This window comes from Stylophora pistillata, chromosome 3, assembly GCF_964205215.1.
Source record: "Stylophora pistillata chromosome 3, jaStyPist1.2, whole genome shotgun sequence".
Taxonomy (NCBI): Eukaryota; Metazoa; Cnidaria; class Anthozoa; order Scleractinia; family Pocilloporidae; genus Stylophora; species Stylophora pistillata.
This window is the reverse complement of record NC_142521.1, coordinates 6,888,323-6,909,860: the sequence shown is the minus strand read 5'-3', so window position 1 is coordinate 6,909,860 and position 21,538 is coordinate 6,888,323. Positions and strand designations below refer to the sequence as shown.

Genomic DNA, 21,538 nt, shown 5'->3' with positions numbered 1-21,538 from the left:
GGCATTGTGGTGTATTGGCACCTGACGATTGATGGACAGGAGGCAAACTGTTGGTTACACATGAAGGCTGTCTGTGTTGTGGTGTAAGGAAGTTGGTTTCACCTGGCTGGGGCTGGTACTGGGGTGAACCAATACTCCCACCTAAAGACTGCTAAGGAGAAGGCAGACACTACATTACATCTGAAGACTGCTGGTGTTGAGGGGAGTTAAAGTGCCCAGCTGGAGATTGATGTAAAGGTAGTGAAGTACATGGAGGCACAGATTCTTTTCCCTGTGTGAGATCGTATGTCTTCTCTACTGTCTGAGCTTCAATTGTTTCAGACCCATCAGGATTTTCATCATCACTAACAGTGATTTGCTGCCTTCGCAAAAGCAGATTCTGGACTCTTTTAGCATTAGCCACTGTTACTATTTCCTGGTCATTTGTTTCTTGTTCTCCTTTCCTCTTACTCTTCTGTTTCTTGAACACCAACTGCTTTTGCCCAGAAACATGATTGTCACCGTCATTTAAATTTCCTGCTGTTTTTCTTGACTTCTTGTGTTTATGTTTTTGGGAAGCAATTATCTTATTTACTGGGGCAGTTCCATCCTTATCTTCTACCTCTGCTTTCCTCTTCATATGTTTCTGTTTTTGAGATGCATTAGACTCCTGGTTTTTTTGTGAAATATTTTCGACAGAATTCTCCAATGCTGCAAGCTTCCTTTTGGATGGCTTAGGTTCTCGACGAGGCCGAGGTCCATCCAAGGTTGTGACTGCCTCTTCGATTTCTTGAGGGGTTACCAGCTCATTGACCTTGTTTTCAGCCTCCTTCTTAGAGTCTATATGAAAACATGAAATCAGATGTAATTTAGCTGTCCACATGTACTTCCACCACTACCGAGTATTATAAGTAGTAAAAACTGGACCCTCGATTAACTATGACTAGACATAACTAAGTAGATAACTACTAAACTGTAATTTTGACTGAAATGCACTCCAACTTGACCTACAGCTTGTTTTTTCTAAAGAAGCCCTCAATGCCTGGCAAAAAATCATTAGTAAACACTCCTAACAACAAAGAGCGAGTCTTAAGATTTATGTTTTAATGAGCATTGAGGTGAAGATCAAACCAAGCACTTCAGAGGAAAACGGGTTTACCAAGCATATGATTTACAATACAATACTTTATTCAAGAGAAAGGAAAATAAAAATTGTAAAAGTATCTCTCGAAAGGGGATATTCTAGAGGTTAACCCTATATAAAAGATTCCCCGAATAAAAAGATCAAAACATTATATACAAATAATTAAAAACTGTTTACCATCATCTCAATCAATATTCATGTAAATCTTTAGTCTGTTACGAAATAAAGTCAATGATCCTGCGTGTACAATATCTTTAGGCAAATTATTCCACATATTAACGATCCGTACAAAAAAAGAAAATTTGTAGCAATTTACAATAGCTATTTTTACGTAGAGCTTATAATCGTGATTGGCTCTAGTTCGATTACATTTAGTAAGTTCAAAAAAGTCCGAAAAATGAAGACTATCTATTTCCAGAACTATCTTGTAGCACTGGATCAGAGATAAAAACTCTCTTCGTTTCTCCAAAGTTTGCCAATTCAGTAGGCGTCAGCGGTCTTCATAGCTCATTTCTCCGCGTTTTTGCTTTAATGTCAACCGAGATGCCCTTCTTTGGACTTTTTCCAAGGATTCGATATCCTTTTTTTGGTATGGGCTCCAGACGGGGACAGCGTATTCGAGTATAGGTCTTACTAACGACTTAAAGAGGCAGGAAAACGCATAGCGATTATCGTTTCCAAGTGATCGCCTAATTATACCCAACACTTTGTTCGCCTTGTTTACTATGTAGGAAACGTGTTTACCCCAAGATAGATCGTAGTTTATTGTGACCCCTAGGTCCTTGGCGCTGTCGACAGATTTTAGTTGCGTACCAAGGGAATAACTAGGCTTGGATCTGTCTCTACTGTGCGTTACACGCATAACTTCACATTTTTCAGGATTAAAGCGCAACTGCCACTTGTTAGCCCAATCGCTTAATTTGTTCAAGTCCAGCTGTAAGGCTGGTATATCCTTATCAGGCTCCATGATCTTGCGATAGATTTTAGTATCATCAGCGTAGATTTTCACGGTTGATGCAATGTTTGCCGAAATATCATTTATATAAATAATGAATAGGATTGGGCCGAGTACTGTTCCTTGAGGCACACCTGAAATCACGGGTGACCAGTCTGAACAATTGCCCCTTAACACTACACGCTGCCTTCTATTCGTCAAAAAATTTCTAATCCACAGTAGTAGAGAGCCGTCTATCCCATACCGTTGTAGTTTCAGCAGCAAGCGCTCGTGTGGCACGCTGTCGAAAGCCTTGGAGAGATCTAAGAAGATGATATCCGTTTGTTGCGAGCAATTCCTAGCCTTTGCCCAGTCATTGTAACATGTAAGTAATTGTGCCAACGTCGATTTACCCCTTAGATACGCAAATTGGTCTGGATTAAAAAGATTGAGGTCTGACCAAAAGTCGACCACACGGGACTTTACCACAGCTTCTGCAATCTTGCAAACAATACAAGTCAGTGATATTTGGCGGTAGTTCTCCATGAGATTTTTGCTCCCTTTCTTATGGACTGGAGTGATGTGGGCCGACTTCCATATACTTGGTAGTTGACCTTGAGAGAAGGATGTATTCAAAAATAAAGCCAGTGGAGATGACAACACTTGAGCACATTCTCTTAGGATGCGAGGTGATATGTAGTCGGGCCCGGGGGACTTGTAAATATTCAAATTTCTTAGCAATTTCTCAACTTCCGTGGCAGAACAAAAGATGTTACATAATTTCTCATCTGTAATATATTCAAGGTCGGGAAAGTTTTCGTGATCCTCGACAGTAAACACCGATGAGAAATAAGAATTCATACAATTGGCAATGCTCAGGTCGTCGTTAAGATACGAATCGTTCACCTTTAAGGACGCTAAATCACATTTGACTTTTCTCTTTGATTGAACAAAGTTCCAAAAAGGCTTTGAACTGTTTCCGGTCTTTAGTTCATCTGCCAGATTGTTTATAAATTGCCTACGTGCAGAGTTGCACTCCTTCTTCACATAGTTGTTGAATTTACGATATTTGTTCCAATCAGAAAGAGCACAGGTTTTTTTTGCCCTTTTATAAAGCACTTTCTTTCTTCTACACAACTTAATTAGATCCCCGCTTATCCATGGTACATTCGAAGTTCTCTTCACTGTCCGCCTTGGGATACACTCGTTGACAGCAGATAAAAACATATCAGACCATGCAGCCCAAATACAATCAATGTCAGTATCCATAAAGGCACAATGCCATGGAGTGTAATGTAAAAGATTCCTGAGGTGATTCCAATCCGCCTTCTTAAATAAATAGCTCAACTTCTGTGATTTCCTTTCAGAGAATGATTTTCTTGATAGTAGCATAGAGATCGAGTTATGGTCAGAGAAGGGAAGGCCAACTTTTAGATCGTAGACTAGGTCAAGAGACGTGACGAATACCAAGTCTAAGATATTTCCGTTGCGAGTTGGGTCTTTGACCAGCTGGAATAGAAAATTGTCGTGAATGATATCCGACAAAAAAGTAGCGTTAGGTGAATCCACAGAAGTGCAGTCGGTGTTCCAGTCGAATTCGGGAATATTAAAGTCGCCAACAAGGACCATCTCTGGGTTTTGTGATGAAGAAAGCACGGTATCAAGAGCCGTTTGTAGATCCAACAGGCAGTTAATGCTACTGTTAGGCGGCCTATAGAAGACACCTAGACTAATTTTTCTATTCGCCGGGAATAAAATATCGACAAATAATAATTCGGAGTCGAAATTAACATCTTCTCTCACAGACGCACGCAACGTATCGCGTACAGCTATCAAAATACCGCCACCGCGTCGACCATTTTGAACACGATCACGCCTGAAAACCGTATAAATAGAAGGGAAGAGTTCACTATCCAAAATAGAGCTGTCCAAGTGAGTCTCCGTAAATACCATGAGATCATATTGATAGGTAGCAATCTCTAGTTCCAGCTGATTAATCTTGTTAACCAAACTCCTTGAGTTGGCGAAAAAGACAGATACATCTGACCTAGGATTTACATACGCCATGTTGTTTCCCTCACTGCTAACTCTCAAATTCCGATCACCAGTCTGTGGACCTGGATGGGGATGGATATCGCCGTGGCAGCAAATAAACTCGATGTTAAAGGTTGAAACATGGTTACTGTAATAAGGTAACCGGCTGTAGGTGTAACCTTTCTTCTTTCTTCGTATAAATCGATCGAAGTAACGAAGATGGCGGGCGATGCGGAGTTGTTCGGTACAAATTGTCTCCGTGAACAGCGAATGTCGCATTGAAAAGCTTCTAAAACCAGGCCTAACGTCCATACCACATTCGTGGCCGTAACAACTATGTTTCAGAGATAATACAGAGAAACCGCTAGCGCAAAAAAGGAAAAATATTACACAGGCGTGTCGTGAACGTCCGGTCGCATACATGATGATCGCAGATTTCACCTCACTTTAGAACGAAAATCGATGTAATTGAGAAAAACACTGGGTGTACAAACTTACCAAATACTGCAAGAACATGTCCATAAAACAACATGGGTCTCTTTGTCCCTGGATCCGTTCCTTGCAGCGAACACTCATCTCCTTCTCTCACATTGAAGGGATCGCGAACGATGATCTTGGAAGAACTCTGCGCCTCCACTCCCCACGATCCCCAGTCAACAACAACGTACTTGTGCTTGGGCTTTTCCAGAAATCGAAATTAAAAAGAACGCAGCTGAACAGAATGGTGCTCCAAGTTAAAATGCACGCCAAGGACGATCACGGTAAAACACGTGGAGATACGAATGTCACAGAATGAATAGACGCTTCCAAATTCAAATCTGGCGGAAATCTTGCTTTGATCGTATTGAAAAGCTGCGGTCACTTCAAAGTCGGCCATAAATATCACATCATGGGATGAGTCGAAAACAAAGACGTGTGAAATTCCAGGAGCATTACGTTTGACCGGTTTGCCAGATCGTTATTCTTCCTATTCGCTTCGCGCCCACTCTGCCCAAGCATCACTCTTTCTTGCAGAGTTAATTTAAAAAATCCGTGACAAAGTCCTCCGCTTCAAAGTAAAGGATACTCTGGACACACTTTGCATTTTTTGTGAAGCAAGCGGCCGAAGCAGCCACCCCGTGGTTTACCGAATGTAACGAATTTCACCGCTGACCGGTGAAATTCGAATGTAACGCTGACCGGTGAAACGCCGAATGTAACGCTGACCGGTGAATTTAACGAATTTTCACCGCTGACAGCTTTTACGTTACGCGATCGCACTCAATAAATGATGACGGTCCTCAGCAAAACTTTGGAAGCTAGAACTGATCGGAGCGATCAGCATATTTCCTATATGGACGAGATCTCATTTATCCAGAACAAACTCTTTTTTGAGACATTTCCAGCTGCTATTGTGAAGTTATGAGCGTCCTGTGCCATGTCAAGCTGCTGGGAAATTCAATATTTGCTAACTCACTACCTTCATCGAAAGATGGCTGTACTTGACAGCGTGAACCATACGAGAATGGCTGTTCCAGTATTTGAATCGCTTAAAGAGTATTTTAAAAAGATAAATTTGAAAGATACCAAAGTAATTCAACACTTGGCTGTATTCAAAACGGCAATAACGTCGTTATGTTTTCGTGACAATCGTTCCAAAGAAACAATCTTCAGTCGAGCGTTTCTTAACCGTTATGAGTGTAAAATCAAGGAAAAGCTCTCCACAAGCGATAGTGACGGAGATGAAATGCCAGTAACATGGAAAGGAAACGAACCAGCTGAATTTATTCCTTCAGTTAGCCTGCCGGTTTTAAGATTGCGAGGAGGAGCTAATGGAGACGACGAAAAGTGGTTGTGTGACATTTGTGGGAAGTTGCTCGTCTCCAGGAGAAATCTTGACGTGCATATGGATTCTGCTCATGCTACGAACCCAGATTTCACCTGCGTTACATCACCTGATGGGCTCTCAAAGTGGAAGTGCAGTTTGTGTGGCAATCTTCTTTCTTCAAAGCAGCGAGTGATTTCACATTTAATTAAAACTCATGGTAAAACAAACCTTGGCGAGAAAGAACATCAACAAACCCTAAATTCCCGAACGACATTGTGGAGAAGAAAGCGTTCAGTTAATGGCTCTTTTGTTCAAGGACAAAGCTCTTCTACTGCTTATCTGGAGCAAAATTTAAGCTTTAACTCTGAACATTGCTCAGCTATTTTAAATGAATCACCTAGACAGGAAGATGCAAGCTTTGTCTCAAGTTTCTATCAGTCAATTTCAGGAAAAGAATATTTACACTTTTTACCTCATAACAACACTTGTGATGCTGAAATCTCAAGACAAAGCTCACATTGTTACAACAAAGGGAACAGTGCCCAGAGTGTTATAACTCATTGCCCAGCTTCTGAGAATTTATATTGTGACCCAGTTATTTGTGAGGAAGTAACATACTCATCAGACTCAGACTGTTCCGCAACCAGTTGCACTGATTATAGTTCCTCTGAAACAGAGCAATCGACATCCAGTAGTGAATCAGACTCAGAAGACCAGGAGACAGACTTAGTCTCAGATAAATCTGTTGACATGACCCCGTCACTAGTTAATGAAAAGGAGAAACTGAGCATACTAATTTTATCATACATTGCTAAACATAAATTAAGCGGCTCTGCTTCTGTTGACCTGTTAGATCTTCTTAAATTCATTGCCCCAAAAGATAACACCTTACTGTCATTGACACTCAGTGAGATTAAAGAAACACTAGGAGATTGCATTGTTAACGTCTTTGATTAATGTGGAAAGTGCTTTTCGATTTTTCCAAAGGATGAGAGTGTTTACCGGTGCAATACAACAGACAATGGGGGAAACCAATGTGCAGGTTTACGTTTTGGTGGCAATTTGGGTAATCAGGCTAAAAAGCAGAGGAACTTGTACTTTGTGACTGTTTCAATTGAATAGCAGTTGACAAAACTTCTGGAGCGCAACAGCATCTGGATGAAAATTCAACAATATAAAGACACACCAAACTGTTCATCAAATATCAGGGACATTGTTGATGGAACAGTATACAGGAAATTTAAAGAACCTGGAGGATTTCTCTCCAATAAAGCCAATTTAACTCTACTTTTTAATACAGATGGCATACCATTATACAAATCTTCAAAGGTTAATATTTGGCCTGTTTTCCTTGCCATAAATGAACTTCCTCCAGAAGAACGGTTTGCAAAGAAGAACATGATACTCTGGGGATTATGGCAAGGGAAGGGAAAACCCAGGTTTTCCACTTTTTTTGAGGTGTTTACAGATGACGTTATCCGACTGAAGTGTAAAGGTTTCACCATCTCGGAGAAATGCAGTCCTAAAGTTATGCTTGCACTTGGCACTACAGACCTACAAGGTAAAGCACACCTTATGTACATGAGTCACCATAATGGTATCAATGGTTGCATTACCTGCGAAGAGGAAGGTTTTGTTACAAAGCAAGGCAAAGGACATGTACGTTGTTATCCTTTCAAAGATCCACCTGCCCCATTAAGAACTAGTGAAAGTGTGGTTGAGAATTCTTTGTCTGCTATGGAAAGTGGTCGCAGAGTGAGAGGTTTCCATGATGTGACACCATTGGCAAAGCTTCCTTGGTTTGACCTGGTACTTGGAATTGTCCCAGACTACATGCATGGTGTCTTACTGGGTGTAACAAAACAACTTCTTAATCTTTGGTTGTCCTCATCAAAACATAAGAAGCCTTGGTTGATTGGACAGAAAACAAAAACTATTGACAAAAGACTGAAAGAAATGAAACCACCTGACTTTATACAAAGACTTCCGCGACAACTGGAAACAAGTCGAGCTTATTTCAAGGCATCTGAACTACAAGTATGGCTTCTTTTTTATTCTATACCATGCCTCATTGACATTTTACCAGAAAAGTATTTGCAACATTTTGCTTGCCTAGTAGAAGGTATTTACATACTACTTGGAGATAATATAACACCAGATTTACTATCTTTGGCTAGAGATGTTTTATTCAGCTTTTACAGGGATCACCAGGTTCTTTATGGGGATAGCAACTGCAGTCTAAATGTGCATAATATTGGAGCACATTTAGTGACTTATGTACAAGCATGGGGGCCCCTTAGGGCATGGTCGTGTTTTCCTTTTGAAGATTTAAATGAAGCCCTACTAGAGAGTGTTCATGGGACAGGAAATCAGTGTCGCCAACTTATTTGGATGATGTATGCTCAAAATTCCCTCCGAACCAAATGCCATTTAATTACTGAAATCAATGTACGTTGCTTTGTGGAGCAAATGCTTTCTGGTGAGAGAAGCCTACGAAATGTGAAGGATGCGGCAAACTGTCAAGTTGCAGGAGCCCTTAGGAAGTGGGCAGTCAACAATGACATTTATAAACAGGCATCCTTACTACTTCCTTCAAGTTACACCGATAGACCAGTCTTTTTAGAAGCAAAACGTGTGATTGTAAATGGTCATATCATTTATTCAAGGATCTATAAAAGAATGAGAAAACATTGTGGATTTGCAGTTCTTGTGGAGCATAATGGAGGGAATTACATGGCCTTTGTTGAATACTTTTTGTTTGAGAGTAATGTAAAAACCGTTTTTGCTGTAATTAAGCCCATTATTTTAGATTTTGAAAACCCTTTCCTTGTGTGTGATAAACCAAAGCACCTCCTCAGAGTTGTAGGTGAAGATGACAAGTACACTGTTGTCACTGTGGACTGTATCCTTGAGAAAATCATTTACCTTTCTGGCAACCCAAACAATAGGTGTGTTGCTAGGGCTCCAAATTTCTGCGGTCATTGTCGATAAAGTTGTTTGTAATTTACAAAAAAAGTGAGTCATTTACTTATTTATCATTGTACTTGTAGTATTAAGTATCTTTCTGTAAAGTTTTCTCTTCATGATGCGAGGCCTCAAAAGCAACCATTCTCAAGGTGTCAGAGGTAGTCACAATGTGACTCAATAATTCTTAAGAAAACTTTGGACTAAAATACAACGAGGAAGACAACAGAAACAAGCTGTAAGTTCTAGTTGTATCTTGTATTTTCATTCATGTAAATTCTTTTATGCAATTTTCTATTCAGAACTCTGCAGTGAAGAGAATCTGTCAGAATTTTTAAATTGATTATGAGAAACTTATTTACGTAAAACCAACGGTAGTCATTGACTAGATGACTGTATAATCAGACAAATCTGCCAATAGATTTTTTATTATAACATAACCAAAGTAAAGCACGCACTCTGATTGGTCAATTTAGCATCCCCCGTTTGCCCATGGATGTACGCTGCTGACGTGAGCAAATGCAAAGACTATTTTTTTGCACGCGCTTGTTTTTTCTGGTCACGCAAGATTTGTTAAATAAAAGGGAACTCTTCAGCTACAATGTATCAATGTTATGTTATAAAACAAATGGTAAACACCACAGCGTATTCTATTGAGTTATGGATGCACTTGAGAGGTTTGCTAAGCACTCAAGAAGCTAGAGTCGCTCTCGGCTATCGCCTCGAGCGACTCTTACGCTTCTTTTGTGCTTAGCAACCTCCCGCGTGCATCCATAACTCAATAGTGTACGCTGTGGTGTTTACCATTTGTTAAATAGTGGCTTTGCTTAATGAAAAAAATTCAGCTCACAGAGAATTCATTTTTCAATGACAGGTGACTTAGAACTGTACATCAAGCATGCCTGCCCAAAACTGGTTAATCAATTCACTCAGGGTTTCCTGCAACATTTTATTTTAAATTTCAAATCACTGATCACCATTCCTAACAAAAAAGAAAAGATCTCACTGATCTTGAAAAGGTAGATCTAGAATTGTATGCTAACCCATAAAGGTAAACCCTCCCAAAAAAGGAAAGAGCCAATGATAGTTGTGTAGATGTTACTACTTTTTAGTCTATCAAGCTATAAGGTGAAGTACTTCTTTTCCTATACTATTTTAAGATTTTGAAATAAAATGAAACTGACACAGCTGAAAATTTCTCTCAGGTTTGCTATTATGTAAATTAGTTGTTAACTACTTCCAGCTTATTCCAGTTTTCTGCAAGAAATGCAGACTGGAAAAAGCTGTCAATTTCTGGCAGCAGCTAATACGTGCATTAAATTCCAGCTATTTCCAGCTTTTGAAAGAACTTAAAACTTGAAAAATCTGGAAAAATACTTTCTAGAAAAAAGCTAGAATAGGATTCTGGAATAAAACTGTCATATTCTAGAAATTTCTAGAAACTTCCAGAAATTAACAGAAAGCTGGAAATTGGAATGGAGAATGTGGCTACTGATTAAAGGGTGATGTTAGCAAAAGTTTTAGGTCTGTGGTTTGGTTCTTCATTGCCCAATAGAATTCACCATCTTTCCTGCTCTATCTACTGATTATTTTCCTGTTCAGGTTAACACTGCCTTTAAGCAAGCGAAGTCAAAATGCCTATAGAGTCCAACTAACTTCTATTTCAAATTTCCCTCAGATTTTGGCTGTCCAGAGCAATTGAGGGATTTCTCCGTGGCAGAGCATCAGTTGGCGATCAGCTGTTTCTCATCAAGAGAGGTCTTCTTGAGGTGAGTTTTTTTTTCCGGATTATTCTCATTTACTTAAGAGCCAGTGGAAGGTGATTTAGGAGAATTATGATTAAAATTGTAATGAAGGGAAATTTTTTAAAATTTTTTTCAAACTGTAAGTCCTACTTTTAGAAGTGATTTAAGAAGTTAATCTAATGTCCTCTTTTCAGCACCTTGTTGACCACATCACAAGTGAGGAACTGAAACCAAAAGAGATTCTTCAAAGTAGCTTTGATCTCCTGGGGGAGTTAATGAAGTTCAATCAATTTGCCTTCATAAGATTTGATCAGGCTATCAGCACAAAACAGGTGAGTAAACCTGCGGTTAAATTTGAAAAATGAAACAATATCCTCTTTATAAATGTACTATTTTGGTGTGTAAGCTGGGTTTTTCATTATAAAAAGTTATATAAATTCTTTACAAATGTGTCTTTTTTATTTTATAGTTTTTAGTCCATCATTAATTTTAATGTTTTGATTTGTAGTTTGAGAAGTTTGTTGGCATCTTGACATCAAATGTTGTGGATTCCAACATGTTGATTCGTTGTTTGGTCCTGTCACAAGAACACTTTCTGTCAAGTCCTTTTGCAGGTAAAGCTCAGCATTTTTTATACCCTGCATTGTCACTGATTTCTCACAAGAAATATTAATCACTGAATTGTTAGTGCCTCATGTTCTAAGGTCTAATGACGTATTTCTCTCTGTACAAAAGATTTTTCAGCTGGAGCATTTAAGCTTGGTTCACTTATTAGCAACTGGGAGCAGATGATCTTCCTTCTCTACAAGCTCATCAACTCCATTACTGTTGGAACACTGACACAAGTAAGCTTTTTTGGATCAGTTCAAGTGATATTAATTTTTGCTGTTTTTCACCAATAACATTTCTTGAGACAGTTTCTTGACTCTAGATTGGTAGATTTATGTGGAAACAAAATGTATACAATGAAATTTTGACAAAGAATAAATGGCTTTTATATTTCAACCTTACCTAGATCATTTTTGGTCTGTGAAGCTTTGCTGTTCTTAGAACTGATACATCATCAAGTATTGATAGGGTGTCATTGCATGGTAACAGACTTGTAAATCAACATCTGTTTATCTTTTCTCTCAGGAAAATGTCAGCTGCCTTAATACGACCCTTGTTTTCTTGATGTTTGCACACAGACATGGAAAACTTCCAGCTTATCTAATGGTAAGTTAGTTGTTAAAATTTTCTGTTGGATGATTGGTACTTTTGTCTGGTTTATATATTGGAAAAAAAACCTTTTGCAACCCTTTTACACCCTACATCAGTGTAGATATTCTCCATACTGTTTTCTGTACATTTTCTATGATACTAACAAGGAGAGTTAATTTAACAATTAAGAGCTCCTTTAGTTGGCCATCACATTCATTATGTTGCTATGATCATTTAGCCCCTCAAGCAGGCTTGACATTTCTTTTCATTAAAAGAATTTTTTCTCTTTCTTGTCAATTTGTTTTGTAAAAAAAACTTAAGTGTTGCCTTTTCTTGCAGGCCTTTGTTAGAGAAGAGAACATTCAGAAGAACCCTGGATTTATTCTGACAAACTTAAGGTTAGTTTTATTTTGTTCACTGTAGAAATCAATGGCCGTTTGTTGTAAAGCAGCTTAAGAAGGAGGCACACATGGTTTGTTGTCTAGCTGAGTATTTGAATGAAAAGATTGCTTATTGCTTAAAAGAGTAAATTTGTTTTTCAAAGATAATTTTACTGTTGAAATGCGGAGAAAAGTGGTTTTAATGGCAAGTGGAAAAACTTCTTTGAGAACTATTTTGTTACTGAACAGAAGCTTTAAAGGAGAATAGCACGAAAAGGAGCTAGAGGGTAATGTTTTTTGTCTTGATCTCTGCAGACTCCTTTTGGAATTCTGGAAGACTCACTACTTGAAAAGAGGAAAGGATTGTTCAGCTCTTGAACAGGTGAGATTTTTGCCTCAGTCTATATTTACTTTGTTATTATCATTTGTTGTATTCAGGTGATATCATGTGACATGATCAATGTAATTGGATTGGGCATTATAGTGAAGTATTTACACAGAAATTCAATGTTAATGTGCTCTTAAGTTCTGCCTGTGACTTTAGTTGTGAAGTATAGAGGAAGCTCCTTTCAATATTTCCAGAAGTGTTAACCTAAAATTCTATGTTAAGAAAGGAGAAATCTTCTACTGTTTTTGGAAGTCTGTGTTAGCATTTACTGGGTGGATGCCTTACTAAACACAGAATTATTTCCCTTTTAGAGTTCCTGTATCAGCTTTGATCACTGGAAACAAGTTGTTGATGTCCTCTTGTCAGACTCTAATTACAGCACATCAGTCCTCCATTACCTACCATCTTCTTGCTCGAGGGAATCTTAACAGACAGCTGTCAATCAGAATGAAACAAATCTGGGAAATACACCAAATGAAGCCTTTCAGCTATAAAATAGGCCATCAAGCAGGTCTTGATTGTTCAAAGCAGAGTGGATTTTCTCTACTTGGCAAGAATTGTAATTTTTATTCCCCTAGCAGTTAATAACTGATCAGATTGTGATGGTGAAGGTCTTTCAAAAAGAGATTTATATTGTGATATACATTGCATTAATAATAATATAATGTTAGGTTGGTTCCAAAAAAAGAAAAATAGGGACATCTTGTATTTTCTTTGTGTAAGTAGATTATTGTGTAAGATGGAGGATTTGTGTACATGGCTCAATAATGCTTGAAAAGAGAAAAGTGTGCTAATACACTTTAGAAATTTTGGAAATGCCTACCATTTTTTTTGTTTTTGTTGTTGAAGAAATGTGTCATTTGAACACACAAGTGACATGTGGAAAAATATTTTGTGGGTGGTGGTTGGGAAAACACTCGTTGTAAGGTCAGTTGTAAAGTTTTCAACTGTTGTTATAATGGAGAATGAATATCTAATGGTTTTGTTTTTATCTTAGAATGGTATATCAATCGTTTACTGTAAATTGCAAGCTGTAATTAAATGCTTTTATGGATATTTTACGTTTCTAAAACAACTAAAAAATATGTATGTTGGTTAAGAAAGTATCAAAATGTAGGTTAGCTTTCATTACCAATCTCTGAGCACAAATAAAGGGTTTGATTGTCTTATCATCAGTTTATGATGTTTATGAAGGTAGCTAGAGGTAGCATTTATAATACTGTATTTATTGCTACATTATGACAATGTATTATAAACAATCTTAGTCTTGTAAAATATTAAATTATTTTTATGAATTATTTTTTTGTAAGACTTGTACATTCTGCTAGAAATTTTAATAAATGTCTAATTACTGGTGCAAAAATGTTTTGTGTGCGTGTATGTGTACAATTTACAGAAGTATTAGTTATGTTTACAGATTTATAACGTAGACCTTCTGACAAAAATTATCGTTTTCATTATTTGATAGGGTGCTTTTTTCGATTTAATCCCTGTTCGAACTGCCTGTATAGGAGATGCCTGAAACGGCGTTTTTGCTTTGAAAACGCATGGAAAGTTTTCCATCTACTTTCAGATTTTCGACCAGCTGACAAAGTTAGAAAACGCAATTTTATAATAGGATACATCCTTACGCATGCGCAGAATGAGGGTGTTATCATCCCATTGTCCTAGCGGATTTGGACCCCCGGGGTCCATATCCGCTAGCGGAGTTTTACCCCCCTCCGCAGATTTGGACCCTTTAACAAGTTCATTCTGTTCGCCTATCGAACAAGTAAGAATGACTCCACCAAATTCACATCGTTCGAGTTGATGTTTGGCCGTGCACCCGTGTTACCCATCGAGATGGAAATCAGGTAAAGTTAGCCGAGGCTCTTTTTATAAGACAAATCCGTGAATAATTACTTTCTAATGATTCTCTCATTCAGATTTATAAATCAATTCAAGCTTACTTTGATTACTGTTCGCCTACAAGGCACACTTGTGATTAAGAGTTGTGGACACAGCAAAACCGTAAAAAAAAAAACACTGCAAAACCGAGCTGCCTGAATTATTACCAGACAGACCAGATCTGGCTGAGAAGTTAATGACAGAATGACAGTTTTTTCCTGTAATAAACAGTAAGTATTTGCAATCAACTTAATTGTCAAACTCCTTAGTTAAAGTGGTTATCATAATTTAGGGGGTATTAAAATGATAAATTTCTGCCAAGAGGTTCTTAAATCATTAGGTTCTTACACGCGTAGTCTTTCCGTTGTTTTTACTCATTCATTTATGCACTATTAATTTTCGTGCATTATGTGATCTACGCAGCCCTATATAATTCATGTTTCACGCCCTAGAATTGTTTTAATTTTTTTTTTCGGTTCTGCACGAGTGTTTTTTTCCATTCCGCACGAGTGTTTCGCATTTTCTGAATTTCCTTCAGCATTTGGTAAGCTTTTTTGTCTCGTCATTATATTTATTGGTTAATTTTGTAAAGTTCGTTTTTCTGCATTTTAAGAATTTACCTTTTTCTCACACATCAAAAAGAGTCTGCCGAGTTAGAGTATTTTAATCTAAGTGGTCAGTTGCATGCCTCTTCGGCTATCATAATCATAAGATTTTCTTAGTCACTAGGCACATTTTCCAATATTCTTTTGATGTATCTAAAATATTGGCGAGCAAAGTTAACACCATGATAATTTTTTCTTTTCCTATATATTTTGGACTTACTCCTTCCATTTAGGTACTCCGAACATCATCTATGCAGTGTCCCACGCAGAAATTAGACCCTGTGTGTTGTAGATTAATTTTAGGTTTTTATTCAAGCGAGACAACATATTTTCCCGGGCTCTGTAACGTTATAAAGCCATGCGAAGCAACGGGTGCGATATCGGTTTTCACGAGCAGTTTAACACGGAATTTCCTCGTCAGGTAATTAATTTACCTTTGGTATTTTAACTCTTAGTGGTTTTTTTACTCCTAGTTTTCCCAATCGTTTTACTGATTTAGTCTTCCTGACATTTTTTTGTTTTTCATTTTGAAAATAGATCATCCCACAGAGTTTCAGTCATTAAGCCAAAACAAGAGAATATAAACAAAAACAGATTTGGTCAGTCTCTCTGCTTTTTATTACACACCCAAGCTCATAAAAAATCATCATAATTAAAATCCAGAAATGAGAGCAACCGTTCATAATCTAATAATATGATTAAGGAAATCATAGTCCTTATGAGACTTTTAGGTAGGATGGAGTTTCCCTTTTCAGATTTAAGACTGAGGTTTGGGTACTTCCGCTGAGATCCGGGACAATGAAATATATCCTGTGTAGGCATCGGCATTGCGGTATCCACGACAATTTCCTACCCAGAAACCCACGCGCACCTTGCCTTTTTTAATTTTGGTACAATGCCCTGGTGTTTTCTGTCTGGTGCTTTTTTAGTCAAGATTGTGCGAGTTGAGATGAGATTCTTGGTCCTGCAAAGATATGATGGCGCTGAAGGCGAAGTTGATTTGACAATCGTTGCAGAGTGGATCTTTAATTTTCGTTCAAATATGGGCTCGTTACAAACGCTCCGTTACTACCAATTCATAAACAACATAAATGTAGGCCGGAAGGTCTTTCTGTTGCAAGTACAGATGTTTTAAACTGGTTGAAAGTGCGTCAACATAATTAGATGGCGTCATTATTCACTACTACATTATTTTACCCGTATAGGAACAACAGAAGGCGCCAAATATGGGAACCTGAATATTCCAACCCTGAATTTTTAACCAACGTACTTAAAAGGACATAGATTTATTCGTTGGTTGTTTGTTTTTTGTGCACACCTTATTCTCAGATAAGCCGTTGGATTATTTCGAAGACAAGAAACCAAATTGATATAAAAGTGGCATGAAATATCCCTTGTTCGAAAGTCAAACATATAATTCGAGAGGAAATTTTTCTCATTACTCGTACTTTCTCCCTGACGCGTATTTTCTGAACATCGAACGGGGTGTACATATTGCATTGAAACAGAAATTAAGGCAAATTATTTGAGGCTTTAAGATGATTTAAAGCTAAATTTATGACTAAACGGGAAGGAAAATAACCTTCCTCATCATATTCCGCAGAGGCTTAAGCTTATGGATGTTATCTCTTTTAATGCTCGAGAATGTATGGTAAAGTTCTGCAGAACAAGCTCGTTTAGTGAAACACACATTAACTACATTCCTTGCGACATTTGTGTCCAATTCAACTACATTTTATCGGTCCAAGTATTTTTTTAAAAAAAACGTTTTTCCAAAGATGACAAAGACCAGGCAGAAAACTCTGAAACAAGAAGGCCCCCAAGGTTCAAGGAGGTATACAATAAATTCAGGCAAAATAATCTCAAACTTGAAAAGTTCCTGTCTCGCTAATTTTAAGAAATGTACAAGTCATACTTAACATGCTGACATTTGTCAATGGTTCCTTATCCACATCTATCCTTCTAAATGAAGCTTTGTCGCTTTTTCGGTGTTTTAATTAAGCGATGCTTGTTTTAATGTTAACACCTGTTCAAGTGTTTTGGAGCCGATATCTGTGACAATTATTTAGGGAGAAAAATATAGTCGGGATATTTTTACTATAGGAACTTATAGAACGAAACCTTCAAGCCTTGGTGATTTCTTTTGATCCATTGTCTGCCATAAAGATTCTATGCCTCGGGGTTAAAAGTAAATGCAACTTCATATTAATATGTGCATCCTGACCAAGCCCATTGGAATATTTACGATTGAATGATCAGTGGAAAAATAAAACATTTCAGTGGGGAATTCAAAGTCTCAAACCGACCGTTAGGCAGTCTCAGCAGTAAAAAAATCATCGTGAGGAAAGCTGGAGGAGGAGCCTCGGGAAATTGGGAGGCAGTCACATTATTGTCATCAACACAGAGTACCTGTAAAATCGAGGCCCTTAAGTTGGTTTTTATTGCTGCAAAATAAGAGAAAATATCACACACCTCTCCAAAAGAATGCAACGATGATTCAAATATTTTTGGGTTTTGTAATGTGTTATTTATTGATCTCAGACGTGCTAAAATTGCAAAACAGACTTAGACACAATTATATCTCCTCGTTATCGGAAGCCATTCAATACATGATCGATTCCTGCCGCTGAATACACCTAAATAACTAGTAAGAATATCCGTGATTTTCGATTCTTCGTGTTTACACTGGGTTATGTTCAGACTTGTCCACCTTAGGGCTGAGGCGCAGGAACCTCCTCAACAAAGATCCGGGACACTGAATTCCAACCCGTGTTAGCGTCAGCGTTTCCTAAACTGCGACAATTGCCAACCCAGAATCCCACGCGAATCTTCCCTTTATGGATGTTGTTACAGTGCCCCTCGATATGGCGGACACGGTGAGGATTCTGAGCTGCCCCACCCAGGTAAACGACACCGTCAATTGGCAGGGGACCCGAACATTCAGCACCATTGAAAGTGAAATACCAGCGTTTGCAACAGTTGCTACACTGAGCTACTCTAAGTACTCCAGTCCAGTAGACATGCAGGGCGGTGTCAGAAAAATTCTTGGTGAATATGCATTCCTGTAGGTAAGAAAATGAAATTGAAGAGATTGATTTGTCAAAATAGATGAAGAATGGTTGAAAGTAGATAGTAAGTCTATGCTGATGTAATTTGCCTCTTCTCAGATATTTATCATTACTAGTGCCAAATGATGCGGCACGAATGAATTAATAAGAAACTTAAGTTTCTTTTAAAACTAGTCTGGTTTCTACTGATTTTTACCTTTATAAGCCCTTGGTCCTTGCCGTCATTCAAGTTGTTCCAGGCACATTCTTTCCAGTTTTTAAAAGGCATGCCAATTACCCCATTTATCTCACCTTCTCCACGCTGCCCCTTTTGGCCGGTAGGACCCTGGATTCCAGGTTCTCCTTTAGCACCTTTAGAACCTGAAGGTCCATGGCGTCCAGTTCTTCCTGGGCTTCCCCGATCCCCTTTGGCTCCGTCGCGTCCATCGCGGCCGTCACGACCTGGAACCCCAGGAGACCCAGGCTTGCCGTGCATACCAGGTATTCCGGCGTTACAGCTTGGAGGACTTTGCTAATTTGAATATGAAACATTAATTTGTTGATAAAGTCAGCCGGGAAACAGAGACGGTCTCTGAGAGTATACATGCAAAGTACTTACACACAAAAAGTTTAAAGCAGGTATACAAGACAAAGTATCGAATGGGGGTTCCATCCTTAGACCTATAGATTGCTTTTTAGGGCTTTACAAACGGGCTATGGAAGACTCTTCAGTGGATTAGATCATATATCAGGTCAATCTATCAGTTACTAACGACCGGTTGCACTCAAATTTATCTTAGGATGTACGTGAGGCTTTAAGTACCACTGTATACGTAAAGACTTCCTATTTGATCCTCAGACTTCCAAGTACACTATAGTAATATGAACTAAACTTAAAAATTTTCTGAGAGCCTCAGCGAACTTCGCTAAACGCGTGTGTCCAAGAAAACCTTATTTTCTTTGCGAACCTCACGCTCAACAAAACTGTCTCTAAAAAAAAAGGATAATCGACACGTAAAATTAATATTCCAGAAAACACGATACATTTCTAATGGTCACGCGCAGCCGAATTTTTCAGAGCACATGCACCAACTTGGCGCCCTACAAAAGTAAAGCTACGGGAAAATAACACAATCTTCACGACAAAGATAGAATGATCGAAATTTGTCGAAAATCTGATTCCCAAGACTCGTAGCTATTCCTTTTAGCGTCACCTTAATTTGTATGAGTTTCATATCTGCCCTCTGGAATCAGCGAGCGATGATCAGTTCCGAACTAAAACATTCTCGAGCAAAGAAAGAAACTGCGCGACTTTTTTTTTTCCACTCCGGCTGTACTCTTTATAAATTGATCCGTTGATGTCAGGTGCAAAGACACCACCTAGGACAAGTATATTTCTTGATTCTCCATCGCAAACCCTCGATCATAACAAATTTGTTCTAAAAGACGTTCAGTTATCCTAAAGCTTTACCATGGGTTGATTGTCTGTTTGTTTCCCGCTGGTGATTTCTGTGAAAACGTGGATTGTAGCCAGAAGTAACAGCAACAAACTTGCTTTAGACATGGCGATCAGGTGGTTATGTGAGTTAAATTTGAACTCAGCCTGTGTGATACGGGCACTCTCTTGTTACCTGCATGTGGAGGAATATGGTTTTCACTGTGTAACCCAGTAAACTAGCACTTTTAGTTTTCTCAGCATCTTCCCTTTTCTTGAGAGTCTAAGTTTACCCCATAGCCAATTTTTTTATTCATCTGACATAATTAGATCAGTTTCTTCTTTTTCGAAGCGACACAAAAAGGATTATTTTCTATATGGTATCATCAATTGCTTAAGCCTTTTGTAATGATGATGTATCACCAAAAGCTTTTTTTCTCTCTTGGATAAAAAGGAGCTCTAAAGCGAAGACTGGAGAGGAAAAAACGTATTTGCACTGTACATAAAGAATTTCACTGAATATAAAGAGGAGAATTACGCAAAAAGGGAAAACTTGACTTACTATTCGTGAATTTTATGTACTGCAAGGGTCTGTCTTCTTTAGCAGGCGTATCACGATGAAGCGATGAGATCGTTCACACCGAGCGTGATGTTCATTGGTCTGTCGCTCTTTCCTTTTGGTATGATTCTTGCTGAAGCGTGGTTCGTCTGTTTCAATTTTATTGTTCAAAATACATGTCATGAGCATATCTCTGATGCAAGGGCTACTGAAGACAAAATTTCTAGCGGCATGAGCGCAAGATCTGAACGCAAACAAATGTCGCACCAAAAATTGGTATTTTGTGGGGGAAAAGTTGCATGTGATTGATTGTTAGCCCTCATGCGGCCCAAGCGCGTCAAGCGTACTGTGTGTGATTTTGGGGTCTAAAGGTCATTAACGGGAATACCTAACATATTAAGATTGAATTTTAAACCTAAATGAATTATAAAGAAAAGGAAAAAATAAAAAGGATAAGACGTGTTTAGTCTCCTTACCTTTGTAGCCGCCTTGTCGCTTACGGTCGTTACAACGCTATTTTGGCGACCTTCTTTGAGCCGCGTGTTGTGCTAGTATTATAACTATGAATATCTTTATAAAATGAATGCAGTTATGTAGTAGCAAAATTTTTATTTTGCACCCTTGTGACCGATTTTTGATTTTGGACACAATTGGCCGATTTCTCATTTTGGACACCGGTGACCGACACTAGTGGCTAATTTTTGATTTTAGAGAATAGTGGCCGATTACTGGTCATAATAACAAATTCCTAAATGAAATGAACTGAAAGTAACAAGAGAATAAACACCTCACAGTTTTAGTCTCTGATTTACCTTTTGTGAAGGAATAATATTATGAAATAAGGAACGATGTTTTAACGGCTTGTCGAGTGTAGCCAATTTAATGACACATTTCATTTAGAAACCAGGAAACAATAGATAAGTCATTTCCTACCTTAAGGTCGGTCTGTACGGTGTAAAAAATGTAACAAGGATCTTAAAATGCCACCCAACGTACCGGCAAATAACATATCTCAAATTGCAACAAAGAAAGTAATCAAACAACAAATATATATGAAATACATATATATGAACTGTGGTTATGAAACGTATATGTGCACGATCCTTCGCAGTAAAGCACTATTTAAGCAATAGTGAAAATCAGACCTATAAAAAACTCAGGCCTGTACGGGATTCGAACCACTGACCTCTGCGATACTAGTGCAGCGCTCTACCAATTGAGCTAACAAGCCAACTGGGAGCAGGCCATCAAATTAATTCGACATAAACCCGTAGATGATAAATCAAACAACAAATATATATGAAATACATATATATGAACTGCGGTTATGAAACGTATATGTGCACGATCCTTCGCAGTAAAGCACTATTGATGGCCTGCTCCCAGTTGGCTTGTTAGCTCAATTGGTAGAGCGCTGCACTAGTATCGCA

The 21,538-nt window shown here is 38.3% G+C and overlaps 4 protein-coding genes across 6 annotated transcripts in view; 2 read left to right on the top strand and 2 right to left on the bottom strand.

Annotated features, from left to right (window-relative positions):
• The window catches only part of LOC111334498 (short transient receptor potential channel 4-associated protein), a 35,320-nt gene extending 21,382 nt beyond the window's left edge, over window positions 1-13,938 (top strand). The window contains exons 20-27 of one of the 2 annotated variants that reach the window (XM_022940249.2): window positions 10,541-10,631; window positions 10,802-10,939; window positions 11,116-11,221; window positions 11,343-11,452; window positions 11,742-11,822; window positions 12,147-12,205; window positions 12,503-12,569; window positions 12,887-13,938. In XM_022940249.2, the coding sequence (XP_022795984.1) occupies window positions 10,541-10,631; window positions 10,802-10,939; window positions 11,116-11,221; window positions 11,343-11,452; window positions 11,742-11,822; window positions 12,147-12,205; window positions 12,503-12,569; window positions 12,887-13,003 (769 nt within the window). In that variant the 3' untranslated portion in view covers window positions 13,004-13,938. Of the gene's footprint in view, window positions 1-6,875; window positions 9,101-10,540; window positions 10,632-10,801; window positions 10,940-11,115; window positions 11,222-11,342; window positions 11,453-11,741; window positions 11,823-12,146; window positions 12,206-12,502; window positions 12,570-12,886 lie in introns of those variants that run through there. The other variant, XR_015998507.1, reaches the window with a different exon arrangement.
• Window positions 170-5,175, bottom strand: LOC148734321 (uncharacterized). The gene is made up of 3 exons (XM_088755374.1): window positions 5,158-5,175; window positions 4,590-4,770; window positions 170-819 (listed from the first exon to the last, which is right to left on the bottom strand). The coding sequence occupies exons 1-3, from the start codon at window positions 5,173-5,175 to the stop codon at window positions 170-172; spliced, it is 849 nt and encodes a 282-aa protein (XP_088611500.1).
• LOC148734320 (uncharacterized) lies at window positions 4,514-6,877 on the top strand. Its single transcript, XM_088752448.1, has one exon. It carries the CDS (start codon window positions 5,509-5,511, stop codon window positions 6,853-6,855), a length of 1,347 nt encoding a protein of 448 aa, XP_088608574.1. The 5' UTR covers window positions 4,514-5,508; the 3' UTR covers window positions 6,856-6,877.
• Window positions 13,939-17,571: 3,633 nt separating the features above from the next.
• On the bottom strand, window positions 17,572-20,270 carry LOC111334506 (collagen triple helix repeat-containing protein 1). 2 transcript variants are annotated; one of them, XM_022940260.2, is made up of 4 exons: window positions 20,112-20,264; window positions 19,586-19,745; window positions 18,332-18,646; window positions 17,572-18,129 (listed from the first exon to the last, which is right to left on the bottom strand). In XM_022940260.2, the coding sequence occupies exons 2-4, from the start codon at window positions 19,676-19,678 to the stop codon at window positions 17,779-17,781; spliced, it is 759 nt and encodes a 252-aa protein (XP_022795995.2). In that variant the 5' UTR covers window positions 19,679-19,745; window positions 20,112-20,264; the 3' UTR covers window positions 17,572-17,778. The 2 variants fall into 2 exon arrangements, with proteins under 2 accessions (XP_022795995.2, XP_022795997.2); XM_022940262.2 differs by lacking the exon at window positions 19,586-19,745 and having other exon boundaries at window positions 20,112-20,270.
• Window positions 20,271-21,538: the final 1,268 nt, after the last annotated feature.

What these genes read in the sequence shown, in the direction of transcription:
- LOC111334506 (XM_022940260.2), bottom strand. Translation starts at nt 19,678, where the DNA reads ATGTCTAAAGCAAGTTTGTTGCTGTTACTTCTGGCTACAATCCACGTT. An exon ending in AAACAGACAATCAACCCATG is followed by an intron (nt 18,647 to 19,585) that starts GTAAAGCTTTAG and finishes TATTCAAATTAG; the next exon opens with CAAAGTCCTCCAAGCTGTAA. An exon ending in AGGACCAAGGGCTTATAAAG is followed by an intron (nt 18,130 to 18,331) that starts GTAAAAATCAGT and finishes TCTTACCTACAG; the next exon opens with GAATGCATATTCACCAAGAA.
- LOC148734321 (XM_088755374.1), bottom strand. An exon ending in ACATGTTCTTGCAGTATTTG is followed by an intron (nt 820 to 4,589) that starts GTAAGTTTGTAC and finishes GTTTTCATATAG; the next exon opens with ACTCTAAGAAGGAGGCTGAA.
- LOC148734320 (XM_088752448.1), top strand. Translation starts at nt 5,509, where the DNA reads ATGTCAAGCTGCTGGGAAATTCAATATTTGCTAACTCACTACCTTCAT.